Source organism: Leuciscus leuciscus (genome assembly GCF_965113295.1).
Source record: "Leuciscus leuciscus genome assembly, chromosome: 22".
Taxonomy (NCBI): Eukaryota; Metazoa; Chordata; class Actinopteri; order Cypriniformes; family Leuciscidae; genus Leuciscus; species Leuciscus leuciscus.
The window spans coordinates 14,037,235-14,058,807 of NC_138746.1; the positions used below are offsets into that span (position 1 = coordinate 14,037,235).

A 21,573-nucleotide genomic window follows, 5' to 3' on the forward strand; every position below is an offset into this window, starting at 1 on the left:
CTTGTCTATGCTTAAAGTAATTATAATAATATTATTAATATCAAAAAATGTATTTTAGATAATTTATATGAAAATATATATCATACAACCAAGATATTTTTTCACGTTTTAAATTATACCAGTTATGTCGTTGTGCAGCATCTTATTTGACAAAAAATAAAAACGCAATGTTTTGTCACAAATGAATTGTTATATGTTAATTTGACTACATTTTAAAAGACTGATTCAATTGTAAAAGTTGTATTAATTAATTTAATTCTGAAAAAAAGAAAGACAAAAAAAGAATCGGAAAACACAGATTGAATAAAATGGATTTCATGGGCCCTAAATAAAAAGGTGGCTTACTCTGTGGAGTTTCATTGTGAACAAACAAGATATATTTACATTCATATTCAAGGTCTATGTAATCAAAACGTATTGAATTTACAGACCACAGTAACATCTAAAATGTACAATACTCATTTGCCAACAGAAATCAGGACTTCAAAAACTCTACAAAACTAAGGGAAGATCTGAAAGACAAGCGTTTGCTCCACATGAATTCTCTGTCGAAATCACTCGAGAGGACAGTTTTCCATTTGATTGGCACTGGAGGCTATATTTAGACAAACAGCTAACAGACGCATTGGGATGCGCTCAAACAATGCAGGACGACACCGAATGTAAAAGCGCCCGTCAATCCTCGTTTCAACAGAGTCATCTGGTGCGGCAATTCTTCCAGACCTTCAGGAATTAGAAGCGTGATCAATGGATATATTTCCCCCTCTTTTCTCCCTCTCTTGGGTGAGGCCACTAATCAGCAACACCAAGCTTTGCAACATGGTTTGTTTAATTATTCTGGCAGTTTACAAGGAGACTGAGGACTTCATGGGAAAAAAAAAGTGGGGAGGGAGCGGATGGGTGCGAAAAATGGTAATAAATATTGCTGTTCCAGCCCTAATTAAATTGTTCAGTAATTTCTCAACACAAAAGAGAACACAGTTTATCTGTTTAAAATCAATAGCCCATTTCACGGTGAGCCACGTCCCTGCAAGACGACAGTGTCATTACTTATTCTGTTCTCTAAGCTTCCACTATGCTTGTTCTCCCAAGGTTGAATCTGTTATTTTTCCCCTTGTTTAAGGAGAGTGGGAAAGAGAGGGGAAAGAGAGAGGAAAGAGAGAGAAAAAGAGAGGGGGGGGGGGGGCAGAGTCAATAATAATTCCTCTTTTATAAATGGATGGATTTGGCTGTCAGGGGACAGCTTTTCAAATGCAGTGTCTCAGCTCTCTCAATGACTCTCAAGTAATGTCTACAGAGCCACTCACGCACAAATAAGATCATTAAAAGCACTGATTACCTCTGAGCCTTCACCACTCATCTTTAAAATATTCTTTACTCTGACAAGTGGAAAGCCAATTTAAACTGAGATGTTAAAATGAGCCGAATGTGATGTGCTGCAGAGGACACCGTCTTCCAAAACAATTCCGAGGCGGCCCGATGACTGATTACCCAACCGCTTATTTGTTTTGAAACAATTACTGGTAATCATATTGATGTTTATGCGCGGTGCCCTTTCTGAGAAGTAAAACTCTGCTTTGTAATTACATCACTGGAATCTAATCAAGAGGAGATAAACCTTCACCTATGCTAACAACATATTAAAATGCAAATCAGCGCAGTTGCGGATTCGTGCGCACTCGTGGGCCTAATTATCCCGTGATGTCACAGACGCGGTCCTTGTGTTCTGTTTCCTTGGCAATCTATCAATCTGAATCTGCTCATTAACTTTACAAATATTAACGATGAGACGTACAAATCAGAAATAATCGTTTTTTGATGAGCGGCACAGGTGCAGACGAAGCTCGGTGGAAACATGACATCATCGTCGCCCTTTCAGACAGACAAAATTGAGTCCTGAAGCTGAGTAGGACTCGCATTACCAGATCGCCCTGAGGTAACGCTACTGAGGTCAGAAGGCACGACCCCTCGCACACCGTTGTGACTCAGACCCTTGGTCTACCCGGAGAGGATGTGTCTGTGGTGGCAGTCTAGGTTTCAATTAGACTGAGTTTGAAAGCAGACAGATGGTGTGAGAAAGACAGTCCTCTGCTCTTCAAACCTGAAGTAAAAAGACTGCCCTTGGCTGATCTCTAAGGAGACACATGGGATGATCTGTTGAGCTATGATGTTCCATGTCAATAATTCATATCCATGCAGAGAACACCACACAGCCTAATGTGAACCATCTACAAGCGCATGACAGCAGTGTTTCATCAGTAATAAAGAAAAAAGGCATTGAAGAATTTTCTAGTCCAATTTACTCCCACAAAATGGCTGTAGGATCTTGGTTTCTGTAAAAGTATGCTCATTTAAGAAACTTTTGGCTGTGAATCAGTCAGAGATAAATGAGGGTAATTACACACATGGCCCAACTGTTTAAATTAGGTTACAAGTTGGGCTACAATACTTTTAACTGCTGGGCTAAAACCAATGCTGAAACTGCTGATTTCCCCTAGCAAAATACATGGGCTGTGTTTTTTGTTTGTTTGCTTGTTTTTTCTTAATAAAAATTCAAATACTGCACCTCTGATCAACTCCCTAAAAACAAGATAATAAATCAGAAAATAAACAGGACAGAACAATACAGTAGATATAAAATCAGTTATTTATTCACCCTCTTGTCATTCAAAACATGTAAGACTTAATTTTGTCCATGGAACCCAAAAAGAGAAGTTTTGAAGAATGTTCAAGCTGCTCTCTTCCATACAATAAAAGCGTATCGTGAAAAAAAGAAAAAGAAAAAGAAAGAAAAAAAAAGAAAAACAAAGTAATTCAAATGACTTGTGTACTATATTTCAAGTCTTCTGAAGTATGATAGCTTTGTGGAAGGAAAGGAAAAAAACTTAATTTGATAGAATACAGTAAATGTGAATGGTGCTATGTTGAAAAGTGAAGCTTAGACATTATACTATCTCTGAAATAAATCATAAGAGATTGGCATAAAGGTGAGTAAATGGCAGAATTTTTATCTGAACAAACTATTCATTTGTAATAATAATATAAACTTTTATATAAAATTGTATATAACTTATTAAAATATAAAAAAATAATTTGTGATAAATCATAAAAACAAAAATATTACAATATTATATTTTATCTGACATAAGATTTGTTTTTAATGAGCAAACTATCTATTTATTTGATTATAATAATAATAATAATAATAATTTAAACATTATATAAAATTTTATATATAATAGATATATTTATTTGATCAAACTGTGATAATTATAATAATTAATAATAATAATAATAAATTAAATAATATGTTAACAATTTTTATATAAAATTAGATAACATTTATAAATATAGCATTTATAGAAAGTATAATTTTATTTATACAAGTATTCCTCTAGAATGGTTTTGCCGAAACTGCAGGAGATGACAGTCATCATCACAGCTATTAAAATCTTAAGAATCGTTCAACAATACCACATTAGGAAAAACTTATTCCTCTACAACACACCCGGCACAATACTTCATTACACACCCAGCATATTTTCCATGATGATAGCTGGCTGACGCTCAAGAGCGCTGTGAGTTACAGCTCCACCTGCAGGAGGACGCACACAGTGCGTTTCAGCAAAACTACAAGCCAGCCAGGACTAGGGGGCAATAGAGTGCAAATAATCATTCAGCTCTGTTGGTAATGAGGTGCTAGGGAGCAGGTCTGAGGTCAGTTTTATAGAGTGATTCGAGATGATTAAAGTCAAAGCTGGGGTTTGTGGCCGTTCAAAACCTGACAGCTCAGTGTACAGAACCAAACACTTAACCAGGAGTGAAGAGGGAACGGCATCTGAATGCTGTCGTAAACATGGCAGGCACGCATGCTTGTAAGGAGAGCGTGGAGCGGGACCAGCCCACTGCCATCAGGCCAGCATTTAGTGCAGCAGGAAAACAGACGGCCTGGCTGGGCTCCATGGCGGCCCACAGCTTAGCAATTAGAGACCTTCCAGCTTTGACTGGAGAACAAACAGACTTTAAAAAAATAAAAAAAACTCTACCTGACTCCCTGTAACACTTGGCTACAACCCGCCTAATGCATCTCAGCAGAAAAAGATCTATGTTCCCACCTGAGAGGGCAAAGACCAATGGAAAATCCCATAGTGGCCATAAAAGCCAATGTTGCGTTTCTGCGCTGGGCCGCAGTGTACGGTCTGGAGTTTTCCTGGCAGTCAGCTTACTGCCGCCGTAATTCACAGCACATAAATCTAAACAGTCATAACGTACAGCAGAGCTTCAACGATGATGAAGACTGAGAAGAAAGAGCGGGAGAGAGAGAGAGTGACAGACGATATCCTCTCTCTCCTTCCTCAAGATGATTCGAGCAGCGACTGGGCAGAAGTGGATGCAGAGCTGAGAGTTAAGAGGTTACCGCTCGGACATCGAGCCATTAGGGGAAATCACTTAGAGGACTGGCTGCGAAGGGACGGCTGATGGGAAATGAATCAGGCAGGAGCCAGAGTTGGAGTTGGAGCCACAAGGGACCATTGATTCCGAGTCGGACGAGATTCTGGATCCTGTAGACAAACCACCTGCTTTAACCCTCCCGCTTTTTCTCTAAGGTTGAGGTAAGGTCACCGGCCTGACCCCTGGAACACGATCCCGAGGTGTGGCGCTTTATTCGTGTTTCCAGCCAAAGCTGGACGAGCGCTGATGCGTGTCTGCCAATGGGAAGGCAGAGTAAGGACGGCTCACACAGGGATAAACTAACAGGGACATACAGTACAGGTTTGTGGCTCATTTAAGTGAACAGTATTTTTTATCCGAGCGTATAGCTCTCGACAGAAGTGTCAGGAACGCAGTTCCGATGATTAATTGTAGCGGTCTCCTCCAACTCTAAAAGTTAAGCATCCCTGCCAATCTATTTTTTTCCCTTTCTTTAATGTTGACAAAGCTTTTTGCCCCAAACACTGCTGAGTAAATGTTCATACTGCAAGCGTGCGCAATTTGCAAACAGTTTGTCCCCCTCAAATATACTATTTTCCCCCAATCCTCTGTGCACCTGCAATTTAGCTTTCAGTGTGCAACAGCTCTTTTTCCTGCCCGCTCTCAAATAAAGAACAGCGCACTCATCAAAACCAGCTCCATCTGAGACACAGGAAACAGTCAGACTCAGCTCTCTCCGGGGGGAGGCAGATTGCCCACGGGCTGCACAGCGCTAGGACAATCCACAGAACAAAAGGACACAGATCAGAGCCAGTGTGTTCTGAGATTGTCTGGGCATTTATGAAATCAAAGTGATGTGTTTTCAATAATTGTTTTAATATATACAATTGACTCCATTCAAGAATTTCAAAACAAATAACTTTAATCAAGCTTTGCCTTTCAGCCTGGGAAGCAACTCAATTGTCCGTCCCTTGCTAAACAAAACTAATCTGAAATCGGATAAGACTTCCTGTTGTGCACGAGCAAAAGCCACCCTGCGGCATGATGCTGTGGAAAAGTAATACAATGCCTGAGCGTATGCCTCCACCTGCTGGCTGCCCATGGTACTGCACCTGCTGTTCACTGGACCAGAGACACAGGTTCACTAGACCACAGCTGCTCCATACTTTAAAACACTGTCTGGCACACCTTAAGTCACCTCTTAAAACAGAAGTGTATATTGACAGAGCTATATACAGCTAGCATTTTGTGTCCAGATATTTGAACATCACAGGTAAAAATTATAATCAAAAAAAAAAAAAAAAACACTATAAAGAGTCTATCTTTGTCACAAGATGGCAGTGTGAGTTTAAACCTCCTGGTTTATGCAGTGATCATATCATTATATTATATTATATTATATTATATTATATTATATTATATTATATTATATTTTATTTTATTTTATATATATATATATATATATATATATATATATATATATTTATTATATTATATATTCCATGAACATAGACAAAACCGACAGATGGAAAGGTCAGTAAATGCACACCATACTCTGGCTATAGAAAATAAACTACTGCATATGAACATCAAACCCCGTCTGAAGACTGCCATAACAGAAGTACAGTGATCGGTGATTACGCTCTGCTGCCTCAGGGCCTTGGAAATCACACAGGGGCCGATGAATGCCAACTTATGCCCAGGCCGTCTTCAGCAAAATGTCAGAGCATCTGTCTGTGGTAAAAAACTCAAGCGCTGTTCAGTCCAAATGACCCAGAATGTAAATGAACAGCATTATGCAATGCAATATTTCAGCAGTAAGCTCTGACTGAGAGCTTGTGCAATACTGTGAATTGTAGTCATGGCTAAAGGCCGATGTTTGGCACAACGCACTGCAAGCCCTTAAACTCTGACTAGTATATTCACAAAATAAAGTGCCTTATTTCTGACCAAGCAGTAGAAACAAAAGCAAAATTTATCCCTACAATTAGGGATGCATATTTTTTAAATTCTATACTAGAATTCTCATTCTGGCTGACACCAGCCAATAATTATTTTTATGATTTGGCCAATAATAATAAAAAATTACAAGACAAAAAATAACTGTTTATTTTATATTTATTATAAACCGTTTACACAACACAGTTTTTCAACTGAAAACAGAAAACTTTTCATTCGTTCTGGTCATTCATTGAAACGACAACGGTGTTTTGGTGGCCTGAGAACGCATACTTTGAATTAGGTTTCAAAGTGCAAGTTTTTGAAAAAGGGTTGTGAAAGCGATACCGTTATCATCTCTGTGTAAACGTAAATCTGTGAAAACGGTGACAGCATGCACATGTGTATTTAGGCATTACAACATGTACAGAAAGAAATATGGATATTCATTTTATGTTTTGCACTGAAGATTTTCATTGAACAGTGTCACTGTCAACAAATTGCTACTTTTTTGTTATATGAAAGCAAAGGTAATCTAAATGTAAAAATAAAGGAAACGGTCATGCAAAAATCTGAACAGTTCTACAATCAAAAAAAAAAAAAAAAAAGATTACACTATTGATCTTAGTGTGGGTCAAAGAAAAACAACTGGACAGAGGTTTTGAAATCAAGTTAAAGGGATAGTTCACTTTGAAATTAAATTTTGGTATGTTTTAGCTTACCTCAAGGGCATCCAAGATGTAGGTGTCTTTGTTTCCGCAGTGGTTTCAATTTTGATATTTTTAAGTCAAACCGTTCTTGTCTGTCAGTCATATAATGCAGGTCTATGGTCACCACCTCAAAGAGCATGCACAGAGAAGTCCAAATTAAACAATTCCCCATTGTAAGTACACATTGATAGCCTAAGACACGAAACTCTTGTGTGAGAAAACGAACAGTATTTATATAGTTTTTACCTCTACACAACCACGTCCAAGTGATATGAGGGCGCGCGCGCTTCCTGGTGTGTGACGTGTGCGCGCGTTCTGGCTTAGTCTGCGCAAGCGCCGGAAAGTGTACAAGAGGTAAAAACAATATACTGTTCGTTTTCTCACACAAACCGCTCGTTTCGTGTCTTAGGCTATCAATGTGTACTTACGATGGGGAATTGTTTAATTTGGACTTCTCTGTGCATGCTCTTTGAGGCGGTGACCATAGACCTGCATTATATGACTGACAGACAAGAACGGTTTGACCTAAAAATATCAAAATTGAAACTACTGTGGAAACAAAGACACCTACATCTTGGATGCCCTTGAGGTAAGCTAAAACATACCAAAATTCTATTTCAAAGTGAACTATCCCTTTAAATATGCTTTAAATGCACAGGCGAATCATATATAGAAGGTCTATCAAGTGTCGTGATTAATGAAGAGCATGTCTGGCCTCTCCACCTGTTCCTTGCTGGCTGTTTGCCTTAGTGTCAGTCAGGCCAACATCTCTGATACGGACAATGAAAAACAACGGAACAGGAAAGGATTCAAAACCGTGCAGAGTCACCAAATCAGACCATTTCAACTTGAAGCAGACGCACATAAAAATAAAAATAAACACATTGTTGTACATACTGTACATGAAATACATGCAAGTGGTTAAAAAAACACAGCGCAATGAATCGACTGTTATGGTCATAGAAAGAAGTGACACATTCAGAGCAGCCACAACAATAGGAGCTTTGGATCAAATCCTTGAAGGTTTAGTGGTTGATATACGCCTCCGCACTGCTTTAGACAGATTACAGCTCTTTTCTAACTTTTGTGTTTTTTTTGAGTCGGCTTGGACCATTTTAAGCATCTTTGAATTCTTTAAACACAGTGGGGTGTCAGGTGGTCCTCCTTGCTTTCTCTCAGTGATAAGCCACATTCATTTCTCTTCATACAAGGCCAATGAAGAGAGGCCTACAGCTTCAAACATAATACTCGGTGAGAAGTGCTTTAGCTCCCACCAGAATCATCACAAGCAACCTACATTAGGAATCTCAAGACAGCAAAGCAACATTTCATGACCGAATCAATCATTTAGCATGGTTTGAAGTTACTGGCCCACAAGAGATAATCATTAGCAAACTTAATATCTCACAGGCATAAGCCAGGAAGGAACAGCCCAATGAGTTACAGACAATATTCGATATTGTTTCAAGAGTGATGCACGGCCCTCTCATGATCATATGTTTTACATTGTGCATGCTGAAGTGATGCATTGTTGAGGTCTGCACACAGAGAGAGGAAGAGCACAGCGCAGCTGAGTAAACCAATAGAGGGGCAAAAGGTCTCCGTCTGATCTATGTCTTTCAGCTCAATCTCGACTTAAACACTGAAATCTATGAATCCAAACAAAAACAACCCTACAACCTTTGGAAAGCATTTCTGAGAACTTGTTACACACAAACAGAGCCTGATCTGGACAGCCAAACATTTCCTAATATGACCGTAGTGTTTTGGAAAACATAAAAAAAAAAAAAAAGTCATCATGTGCTCCATGTTTATGTTTAACATTTACATAATAGTTACCAAAGATACACATCATAAACAAATGGTGGATAAGAAAAAATGGCATGCTTTTTTAAAAACTTCTTATCCTTCTTTCTTGATTGTTTTAAAGTGAATGTTCACCAAATAAATAAATAAAATATGTTATTAACCCTTATGTTGTTCTCATATGACTTATGACATTACGGTGACACTTGACTTTACAGTAAGATATTTATTAATCTTGGTTAATGCTAATTTTTTCACATAATTCTACATAGATAATACACATTTGTATTTCAGTTAATTAATAAACAAATAACTCATTAATTACAATAAATTAATTATATAATTAAAGTTAATTTTAAGTTGAATAGTTAATAAATGCCATAAAAAATCCTGTTCATTGTCAGTTCATGATACTTAGTGCATTAACTAATGTAACCAGCTTTCTTTTGTGGAGCACAAGAAGTGTTAAAGCATCTCAAAAATGCTTTTTTCCAATGAACAACAGTATACAGTGGCCAAGAGTGGTGAAGCTCCAAAAAGTCAAAATGTCCTTGTATTCCACAGAAGACATCCAGCCATACTGGTTTGAAACGACATGAGGGTGAGTAAATTACAGAATTTTCTGTCTTTTTTGCCTTTAAAACTCCAACAATAAATGTTAGCATTGTATGAGGATGTGTCAGGCTGAATTAATCTATGAAATATGTTCTACTTTTGCAATAGCAATAAGCCTACTTTTAGGCTTATTAGGCTACGTTTAAGCTCTGTTCATTCCAGCATCCACTTGCCGCCTTCTGACCAAACATAATTGGACATCAACAATTTCCAAACTTAGATGACTGAGGAGGAGTATACTGGGTAAAAATGAAGTTCTCAAAACGAACTACACTGAAGGAAAACAAGTTAAATATATCACAAATTGCATGCAATTACTTGCTGTAAACAATACATCCGTTCTACTACTTAAGGCTTTCAAGCTGACTCTTAAGATCATTACCAAAAGCAGGACATACTGTCTATCAAGTAAAAGCACTCTAGCCACTCAGAAACGGCAGCGAAATCAAGTGCAGATCTGAGCTGGATTGCACTAAAGCAGCAGAATTGTGCAAATCAGCCTTTTAGGATGCAACTATGCATCAAGATGTTCAGACAAAAGTGCCTGTTGCCCTAAAGCTACTGCAAGTTTCTGATTCTGAAAATTGCAATACCACACTCTCAGTATCACATATTGAATCACTCTTTCTATCTATGAGGGTCAAATCATTATGGGACACTGCTGAGTCCAAAGAGTACAATTTCAGGCTCATCAAATAGCAGCCTTCACACATGATTAGTTCAAGGAAAGTGGGATCAGATGAATCCACCCGTCTGAACATTATTCAGAGTTGCCCGTATCCTACTAATGCGCTAAACATCCTTCTAATCTTTGCATTAAAGAGAATCAATCATTTAGATCAGAAGCTAATCAACATGGTGTAACATCAATACACAAGATGGCAACAAAACTACAATGGTGCTTTGTAATGCATAGTACAGGCCCTTCCCTCCTGAGGAGATCTCACATCCTCTAAAGATGAAGCATATGTTGGTATACAGGCATGTGAACAGAATAATTAAACTCATGCATGTGGTCCTAAATAAGGAATTACTCTAGAGAAGTAGATTAGGCCACATGCCAGTATGAAGGCTATTCTCATGAACACTAAACGCCACATTACATGATGTAAAGAGTAAAAAATTCATTTTTTTCTTCATTTGAAGGGATGATGGCCTATAGTCGTCAATATCATTGAACATACCAAAATGTCAAAAACAAACACTGGGTGTCTCATTCACTAAGCATGAGTATGCACAAATTTGACGATTTTAAGAGCAAATCACGATTCACCTAAATTTTTGTAATATGTATTCTAAATTTACAAAAAAAATATAGGAACAACTGAAATCACACATATGCAAAAAGCACTTACTCTGTACGACCATATAATCGTGTTAAGAAGTTATATTTCATCCTAACACGACTATAGTTATATTAAAGTATGTTGCATTATTTGTATTATATAATCCTTTTATAAAATTATATAATAAAAATCAATAAATAATACAATCTAATTTCATCATATAGGCCCCAGTTAAAGAGTAAGATAAGCTACGCTATAGCTTCAGCTGCGAGGTGTCTCTGAATGACGCAGATATAGTACGAGACGAGTGTGTAGTCCAGCTGGCTACTGAGAAGTCTGTTATGGGTCTGTATAAAAGGTGTTTAATTTGTGTTTGAGTTGGTGAGAATGGCACACATTGGCAATGCTTGAGGATCAGACAAGAGCGCATCTGCAAACAGCGGCAAGTTTGACGAGAGTAACGAAAGACTGAGGAAAGCGTGTGCGGAAAGCCCTTATAAGGAGATGGTTTGGGCGTGTTTTATGCAAATGTCTAACCTCATGCACACGGTTCGCTCATTTACAATACTCCAAATTCACTAACATCAGAACAATGTTAAGAACAAATTCATGTGTGCATGAACATGTGAAGTAGGCAGAGATTTTTTGTAAGAATTTCTCCTGTGCGTACAAATACGAAAACAACCCACGCAATTATAAGTGAATGAGACCCACTAAAGACACTTATATGAGATAAAAGACACTTACATTTCCTTGTGTTTCTCCTCTGCTAAAATCTGGTCATTTGGCTTAAGTCCATACCTGTGAGACACACAAAGATAATGCATTTTTGTAACTGCAGATTTACTCACCAAGAACAGGAAAAGAAATAGCTTTAATTTTTCTAGGTTAAAAATTCCGATTTTAATTCCATTCAGTGACATTAGTGGCATAATCATTATGGTCAAAATATGACCCATTTTGAATTTGTCATGTTTTTTTTTCACTATTCACAATGAACGGCTAAACATCTTGAAATTTACTCTCAAACAGATATCGTCAATGAACAATCTACACAGAACAGATCTGTCCGCCCATGAGATGAAGGCAAGCACATGTGACAGCTTATTTTACTAAGAAGCCTTGTGTGAAGGCCTAAGGTGAAGGCCTTAGGCCTAAGCCAAAATAAAGCTTCTTTTGTTGAGCCATAATCACCTCATCAACTTAAAACATCATTAACCCTCTTGGATCTAAGGTGTTTTTGGGGTCCTTGAGATGTTTTGACATGCCCTGACATTTGTGCTTTTTTCAGTTGCTTATAAACATATTAAATGGCAAAGGTGTCATTACACTATTTAGCACCAACAGGGCTACCATGATATGTGAGCAACATGTATGTACATGTTTGTATTTTTGACTGTGAAGTGATTCACATCTGAGATTGACCCGCATAATGAGCCTTTCAGTCAGGTGTGTCACTGAGAGGGTACCACAAGAAAGAATGCGAGGACAAAAGAAAGAGAAAAAAATTATATATATATACTACAGAATTGGTTCAAAGTTAGAGTTGGAAACATCTTGAAAAAACGTTGTCTTTTTCCACAAATATTGTATGCATTCAAATTGTATAATATCCAAGGTAAACATTTCTAGTAATTGTGCACTTAATTCTCAGAAAGTGCATTTTCAGAAAGTTTTGGAATATGTATACTCTCCCCAAATTTGTCACTAATAAAACACATAAATAATTTAATGAGAAGGCTTATATTGACCGATTTAGATTTTGTTTTGTTTAGATTTACCTTCTAAATATATTTTTTGCTATTTTATTAAAAAGGTTACAATTACAACAACAATTACAATTTTAACAACAAGTCTTTCTTTGTAAAAAGTATTCATTTTATCATACGTATTTCAAAGGATTCACTAGTTAGAATATTGGAACAAATGCTATAATAACATCTTAGTTGATAATTCAATATACCTACTTTATTTTTAACAAAACATCCCATACTATATATTTAACATATGAGCAGAAATTGGCGAACAAAAGCTTATTTGATGTGGCAGTAGTCTTTTTTAGAGTAAAAACTTTATAAGCTATCCAAAACTAATCAACGAAATAATGTCTAAACATTCATATTTCATCTGTAACATATCGTTTTTATGATATATTAGCATATAAATGTTAATTTGCAGTTTAATACGTTAAGACATTTTATTTCAACATATTTCAGTCGATTTATACTCATCTCAGTATAGCAATATAGTTTGGTAAAAGCTAAACTAGTAGATGCGTTCATGTAAAAATAACATGTTTATTAATGTAAGTGCGAGTGTGAATGAACGGCACAGATGCGCGCTGTTGTTTACTATAGCTGAAGTAAACAACAGCGCGCATCTGTGCTGTTCATTCATTCACACACAGACACGTGGTTCATATTTAAACAGTCTTTTTGTGGTTTACAGACACTATTCCATATCGCGATTAGAACAAAGCACTTCAGAATAAAGAACTTGCCATTCACAATCCTCAGCTGGATCCGTTGCTCCTCGAAGTGAAACTAAACAGGCACTTCTGAGGTCAATTTCCCAGGATTATTATTACAATAGTATTATTCCTCACAGCGTAGCAAGACGACGTAGAGTACATTAAGCTGATTAAACTATGTGTTTTATCGAGTTGATGTGGGCGTTCACAGGTTTGCATGGATTGCCTCAGATCATTTGCGTTTGAATAGCACACGCTCTCCGTGAGCGTGTTCACATTAGCAGATAATGAGCTGAACTGAGAACGACTGACATCTCTCTTTCATACAGATTACATAAACAGAGAATATTAGTTTTTTATATAAATGACTTAATTTAAAAGAAGAGAATTCAAGCTTTATAAAAGACATATCTCTCGTGCCTGTGTGACTGAGTATTCGCTGAGTAAGTTAATTTTTGGACGAGTTTCAGAATGGACTTCACTGACAGAGAAGGCAGAACTCGCATCATGTTTATTTTTCTTTTAGCGAAAAGCACAACACTTTGTTTTTATTATGAGCAGGGCTGGACTGGGACAAAAAAAATCAGCCCGGGCATTTTGGCCCAGACTGGCCCACTATATGATCATAAACACCACCCATCTTTGCACGCCCTTAATTATATGCATACCAACTCCTATTCCTTAAAACCACTAATGCCATGTAATGAGGGAGTATAGGAAGGAACGAGTGAAAATTTGACATTTATTAATTAATACAGTTGAACTATACTCCACAGTGATGAATCCTAAAACAAGCTATAAGCTGCAATGGCATAGCAATACCAGTGTTTCTCACAGGATTTTTGGTAAAACTGTGCTGGGTGGACCTTGGTTCTTCTAGGGGGGTCCGGGGGTATTTTGACGCAAACTGCATCAAGCTTTTATTTTGGCGGAAAACATGGTTTACAAACCCCTCTCATTAAATTTCTAGTGAATTGCAATAATCGTCTTTATATACTGTCTATGTAATCGTCAACTATGCAATGTGGAAATAATCTGTAACTGGGTTATGGGTTCCTACACTCGATCATGACATAGCTTAAGTGTTTTGAAAGTAGTTCTGCTTACCGCAGGCTCTACACTTTCTCATCTCTTTCCTGATCCTCCTCACTATCATCATCATCATCATCATCACTGGAGCTGATGAAGGGCAGAAAACATATTTTGACACATTTTACAGTGTCTGCTTTCAGGGCCTGTTTCTATTTTTTCACGCTATTTCTCTGCACAATCCTTGCGTTTCTTCTCCATCTCGCTGACTATTTTGACAGATACACACTGACACTGCTGCACGCTCGCTCACTCGTTTAAAGTTGTGATTGGGCCAGCCCAGTGTCAATCAAGAAAAGAACCAATGGGCCGCTGATCTACGCGTTTCATGGGCTGGTCTGTCAGAAAAAAAACTACTAACACTGACTAGCGCCGCCAATTAAGCAAAACGAATGGGCCGCCGATGTACACATTTTATGGGCCGTTTAAAAAAAATAAAAAAAATAAAAATGTATGAATGAGATGTATCGGCCCAAAAAGCACGTCGGCCCACCGGGCAAATGCCAGGTATGCCCGATGGCCAGTCCAGCCCTGATTATGAGTATACACAAAAAAAGAGAAGACACTTAACAGGATCGAATGATGTACAACACTTATATGTAAGCTCAAAATCAACAGAGTATTTTGAGTCTCTTTTGCACTGATAAGAAAAAAGCAAGCTGGTATCGCCTGCGCGACCACCGACCCCAGGGGGTTAAGTGAGTCCATTTATGTGCCTGCTTCATTTTAAACTGAACTCTGTGTCTGATTCCATCCAAGAACTGCATTTACAAAACATGGTCAAATATGAGTCATTCGTAATAGAAGAAATAGAACTTGGTGTACATTTAAAAAAGAAAATCATCTGACGGCTCTCTGAAGTCTGTGTTTGTAGTACAAATGTTCAAAACAGTTAATCTAATAAGGTGCAATTTTACATCTGAAAAGGATTATGGAACAAGACATTGACTCATCACAACTACTGGAGGCCTTATTGAGATCACATGACTAGGAAGGACTTGTCCCAGAGTGCCTTCATTTACCCAAGAGTATGAAGCAACAGTAAAATTGTTTGGAGACAAAAGCTCGAAAAAAATAATGACTTATGAGTATCACTTACACTACCGTTCAAAAGTTGGGCTCGGTAAGATTTTCTTCTTCTTTAAGAAATTAATGCTTTTAATTAGCAAGGACACATTAAGTGGATCAAATATGATTTTTACAAGTAAATGCTTTTACAAAGTTACAAAAGATTTATACTTCAAATAAATGCCGTTTTTTGAACTTTCTATTCATCAAAGATGAATCCTGTATCCTGAATGAATCGTGAATCAAAGATCCTGTATCATGGTTTTCACAAAACAAATATTAAGCAGCACAACTGTTTTCAACATTGATGATAAGAAAAGTTTAATGAGCACTAAATCAGCATATTAGAATGATTTCTGAAGGATCATGTGACACTGAAGACTGGAGTAATGATGCTGAAATTTCAGCTTTGCCATCACAGGAATAAATTACATTTTAAAATATAAAAGAGTCATCTTAAATTGTAATAATATTTCAGTCTTACTTACTTTTGTCTATTTTTGATCAAATAAATGCAGCCTTGGTGAGCGTACAAGATTTCTTTTAAAAACATTTTCAAAATCTTACCGACCTTTAACTTTTGAAGGGTAGGGTATGCACATAAACTAGTGGGATCTTGGTAGGGATTTTCTCACAAATGAAAAGAAAGGATGACAAATTAACCAGATAGTCAAACCTTAATTTGACAACAAAAAATATATTTAAGAGAACATAATAAGTGACCAAGTGGCATTAGTAGAGATTTAGCAATTTTATTTCATATAGGCTATATGAATATATATATATATATATATATATATATATACATATATATATATATATATACATATATATATATATATATATATATATATATGGGTGCTATATTTATTTTATAGACCAATCAAATTGCTCAAGTCGCTAAAACAATTTTCTATTGCCTTATAAATCTTTTTTATATTTGGTGTTTGGTCAATCATGTGCTGGGCCAATTTCTAATCATTAAAAAGGCAGCTTACTGATCTCTCTTAATGCATCTTAGTCATCTATTATTTGACTCTGCCCTGCAAACATCAGGTCATGCAACTAAACAAACTGCTCTACACTTGGAATAAATCAAATGGAAATCATTACAGACAAAGTCTGCCACAGGTCCAGCTGTTCTGTCTGAAACAGCAGTTTTAAGATTATTACCCAACCTGTTTGCAAAAGTGTTGCCAGTTAAGATACAACGAGGTATAGTTTGACCATTTAAGGAACCTCTATATTTATAGACAAATGTATGTCTAGGTAAATTATAGAACATCCAGCATATGAGAATTTAAATTTGCGCGCCTCGATACCTTTTTCGCATAATGTAGTATTGCACGGATCTTGTTAAATTGAGGTTTAGGATTATTTTTGTTTCAAACAGAGATCATGATTCTTCCATGACTCTGAACAGACAACTAAGCAAAATAAATAGATACTAGGACAAATAACTTCAATTTTGGTCAGTTGATAATGTCGAAATTGACAAACAAATTCATGATTAAATAAGATAAACATGATTAAAGAAGATAAAAGAAGTTTAAAGTATGACAAAAGGTTGCAGTTGAGCCGTAATAGAGTAAAAAATAACAGGTTCTGGCAAAATTTTAATTGCTGCAGTCTATTTAAAATGTTGAATTAATCTGAATGGATTTAAAAAAGGGTTTGAAAGAAAGATTCAATGACTCATTCATAAATACTTCACTTGTTTCATTAGTGGATGGATCAGCGTTTTTGAACGGATATCCAGAATGATTCAATGACAAATACATTTTAACAGTCACTTGTCACCACCTGGTGGTGTAACGATGTAATCGATACAATTGTTATTTGAAGCACCAAGTTATGCCGAGTTCACACCGAACGGTTTTAAGCCCGATTTTTGCTCACCGACAGGTTTTGGGAGATCGCCGACAAATGCCCGAAATAGGCAAATCTTTTTCACGTGAGTGACAATCACGCAATGTGAATTATCAAAGACGCGATCTGAGAGAATTCAACGAAACGATTCAAAATCCTGCTGAGTGAATGTGTTTTGACTGAAAACTACATCGCGATGACCTGCAGCCAATGAGAGAACAAGATACAGGGCAGCGGGAGGAGTTATAGACCAGAATATCAGTATTTTAATAGATATATTTACAGCTATATAAAACAGAAACAAAACACAAACATTTGCTTGACCAGCAGCACATTGCAAAATTATTTATTTACCCCAACTCTCTTTGCAGAACACACAATTATTGCTCCCCTCGTCTCACCAACCATTTCCTACTTCATAATAGTTTTTTTCCCCCTTTTCGCTGCAAATCAGCACACAGGCAATTTGGATCGCAAACTTCTTGCGGGCTATCATTTTTTATAACAATTTCAGTCTCGCGCGAGAACTTTATTAACGTTATTTCCTTCTCACTTCTTTTCTATCACTTCTCGCGTGTGTAAACACATAGTTTGCGTAGTTTGTGGACCAAACAGAAGTTGTCGGTGATTCTTTCTTTTGTAAAGTCATGCAGTGTGAAACCTCCTGTCGCCTATCCATCGTGCAGTGTGAACACAGCCGCAACTGAATGTTACCCCAGATAGTCGTGCAGTGTGAAAAGAACAGTGACCCGACTAGTTTGAAAATCATGCAGTGTGAACTCTTCATTACTTTCAGAAGGTGATCTGCCGTAGACATTAGTGTTTACAGTATATCCAAACCAACTTTGTCATTTAGGAATGATATTGAGTGGATGTTTGAATCGAGATCGTGATCTTTTAACAATTAATCATGCAGCTCTATATTGCACAATACAAAACAGATTAAACCAGTTTAACCTGCACATTTTAAATGGTGATGAAAGGTCAAATTCGGTTGCTCACTACTGAAAACATCTGCTTAGTAAAACCTCTCTAAGTGTGCCACCTCACGGTCATGGTAATGTAAGGACATTATTGGCAAGACAGGCACTGCCAGTGTGTTTGAGGTTATGTAATGGAGGGGGTGAGTGGGCAGAGGGGTATTGTTTTATGACTAGTATTGGAATGAGTCAAAAAGGAGATTTCCTCTCAGGCGCAGTGTCTGTGCCACTTTCCTCAAAGAACAAGGAAACTTGGCCTAATAAACAATTTTTTATATTTCTTTTTTGCAAAGAAATTAAACCTACTATGAACCCAAAAGCTACTGGACTTCCAACGTCTGTTCAATTCTAACTTAGGCTGACCAAAGATTAACCACCGGGTGACATCTTTATTAAAAGCAAAAACAAAAAACAAGACAACAATGCAAATGTACAGCAGTGTCTAGCCATGTTGTCAAACAGATTTAAATCTAAATTGATTTTAAAGAACCATGTGACTTACTTGTCTAGAAAGTCTTTGTCCACCACAGCGCAGATGTCAAGCAGGGGGTTTCCCATCCCGAAAAGGGCATTTTGACTGCAAAAGAAAGACATGTGTCTCCAGTTAAAACATTAAGAAAACAATCGAGTAATCCTGACAACAGATACAAGCATAGTTACACTAAAAACATAGCCTAGGGCTTTTATGATTCACTTGCAGACTATTTTCAGCATTTTCACCAAAAATTCAAAAAATGTGCATAACTCAAGTATTTTTCTCTTGAGGGGTAAAACTGAACCCAACAGAAATTCAACACGAAAACATGGAAGATTCAGTCAAGCATAAACTGCAGAACATTACATAATAAAAAAAAATAAAAAAATGTTCTCAGTACTTTTTCAAGAAATCCATATTTGAGCTTCAAGCAAGATGATGTTTTGTCTATGAGTTTCAAAATTACTCAGTATTTTTTTTAGCCAGACAGAAAGTCATGTAATAAATGATTTAAAATAGGGACTAAAACATTTAAGAGAGCATTAGACAGTCACTACATCCAACAATTCAAGCATTCAAGCACGTGGCTGAGTGAGTGACTGACCGTTCATTCACCCTGGATGAGACATGTGGTGGAGACCCTAAGATTAAAACCTTGCCTCTAATCTTTTGTTGACAGACGTGATAAAATTACTCATTTTGCAATGTGTAATGATAAAAGACGATATATTATTCTATATTATTAAATGTAAAGAAATAAGGGAGCACTTACAAATACTAGAAACAAAGAGACATGAATTTTCTAACATGAATGAACAGGCAACAAAATTCTTCTAAATGATCTCCATTCACGCTCCTACATTCAAAGAAACAATTTAGTACAAGTTATGGGAAACTTGTGAATAAGCACAGATGTGTCAGTGTGGGAGTTTGTGAAGCTTGGTGTGCTCTAAAACAGATGTTTAGGGGGTCCTATTCAACGTAAAAAGAAGTTAAAGTAAATAAAATAATTTCTATAGTAACTAAATTTCTGTACTGCTAAAAGTTAAAAACAGCCACCTTAGCAACAAGGTAAATAAGCAAACTTTGCAGAAAGGAAACAATATAACATCACATTTTATGAGCTTCCATTAGGCAAAACATACAAAACGTCAGATTCTCTTAAAAACGCACGTTATTTGAGTGTAAAATTATTATTTTTTAATTATGGAATGATACTGAATGATTACGGAATGATAAATTATGGAACGTTAGAAAACGTATAAAAATCCTCAAATAGCTGAATACATGTTTAGCCCTACCTGGCTGTAGGCATGAGGATGCTTGAGGTGATGCTCACAGGAGTTTAATGACAGTCAGACAGCGCTCTGAAAAGTTAGTACTCAGGCGCTTAGAGCACCTCGCTACTTGATTGGCTGAACGACGAGAACAGAACAGCATCGACTGCTGATTGGCCGAGACATGTCACAGAGCTTTCGTTGTCCTGTTTACGCTTTTTGGCTTAAAATATTTAGGCGCCAAGCATATCAAATAAACCTAAATGTAAATATTAAGCGCAAATACTACATTTACCATCCATTATGTAAATACAAACAATAATGACCAATAATCCAGATGTGAGCTGACATGACAACGCTTGGACACTAGTATACTATCATCTTATCTTACTAGCCATTAACGTTATCTGAAAAACCTACGACACATTTGTCATCATGTCTGAAACTTAATAATGACAGCACGGCTAAAGCCACCGCATATCTGGAAAGCATGGTGTCAATTATAGTTTTGGGACAGAAATACCAACCGGAAAGTGACCTACACAACTTGCAAACGTTTGCATGCAGTACTGAACGGACACTTCCAATGTGTATAGATACATCATACATGTACTGATGTTATATATGCATGCGTGTTTAAATTATTAATGCTGTGATAATGTAACGTTACGGCGGGAAGACTTTTTGTGCAGCAGAGCCCGACAGCATAACAAAAGACACGTGGAGCCCAGGGGACGCACTCCAGTGGTCTATATAAAACACTCAAGGACAACGGAAGCATTAATCATACATAGACAACAACACGGGGACATCATTCGTTCACGTAGAAGTAAATTGATTGTGGAACGATTTGGATAATGTTCACTCCTCAAAATGCCACATGATCACGAGTTTGCTAGCAAATGCTTCTGCACTCATCGGCATTGCTCATAGGAAAATGCCCGATTCATTCTTTTCCAGTGCAATAACAATGTGCTTTTGAGAGAAAACGCTGAATTGGCAGCACATGGACTTTAAGTGTAGCTCAGACTACTAACGTTTAACCTCTGACCCAAAAGTAGCCGCAAAGAAACCGCCCCATGTTTAAAAAAAAATACTCATCACACGATTGACTCTATCATTCTACACTCATCAACCGATGCTTGTGTTTACTGTACCTGAGCTTTTTTTCCTCAAGTTTAATCCTTTTGGCTTTAGGTTCATCGGACGCCATGCTGCAGTGTGAAAGTGCTCTATCAAATACGCTCCAGGCACCTTGTAGAGCGAATGAAGCATCTGGGAGAGCGGGTGAAGGATAGTTCTTTTGAATCGAATCATTTTAATGAATTGATTCACACAACTGTTCGTTCACGAATCCCAATTAAACCGAATTAAACGGAGCACGCGGCTCTCGTGAACTCATTCAATCGATAATCGTCTCTTTCGATCATTTCTGATTCATAATGAGCTGAGGATGGGACAGGTGATTGAGCTGCTAATAAAAGCATTCGATTCTCGGTTCAGTGAGTCAGTAAAAATATAGCAAGTGAACCAAAGATTGCACTGTCTGTGCGAAAGTT

General features: G+C 37.1%; 1 protein-coding gene across 2 annotated transcripts in view; it reads right to left on the bottom strand.

Moving 5' to 3' along the window:
• Positions 1-21,326, bottom strand: part of adka (adenosine kinase a) — a 159,951-nt gene extending 138,625 nt beyond the window's left edge. The window contains exons 1-3 of one of the 2 annotated variants that reach the window (XM_082154190.1): positions 21,172-21,326; positions 18,765-18,839; positions 11,534-11,587 (exon numbers count right to left, since the gene is read on the bottom strand). In XM_082154190.1, coding sequence (XP_082010316.1) covers positions 11,534-11,587; positions 18,765-18,839; positions 21,172-21,227 — 185 coding nt within the window. In that variant the 5' untranslated portion in view covers positions 21,228-21,326. Of the gene's footprint in view, positions 1-11,533; positions 11,588-18,764; positions 18,840-20,038; positions 20,155-21,171 lie in introns of those variants that run through there. The other variant, XM_082154191.1, reaches the window with a different exon arrangement.
• Positions 21,327-21,573: the final 247 nt, after the last annotated feature.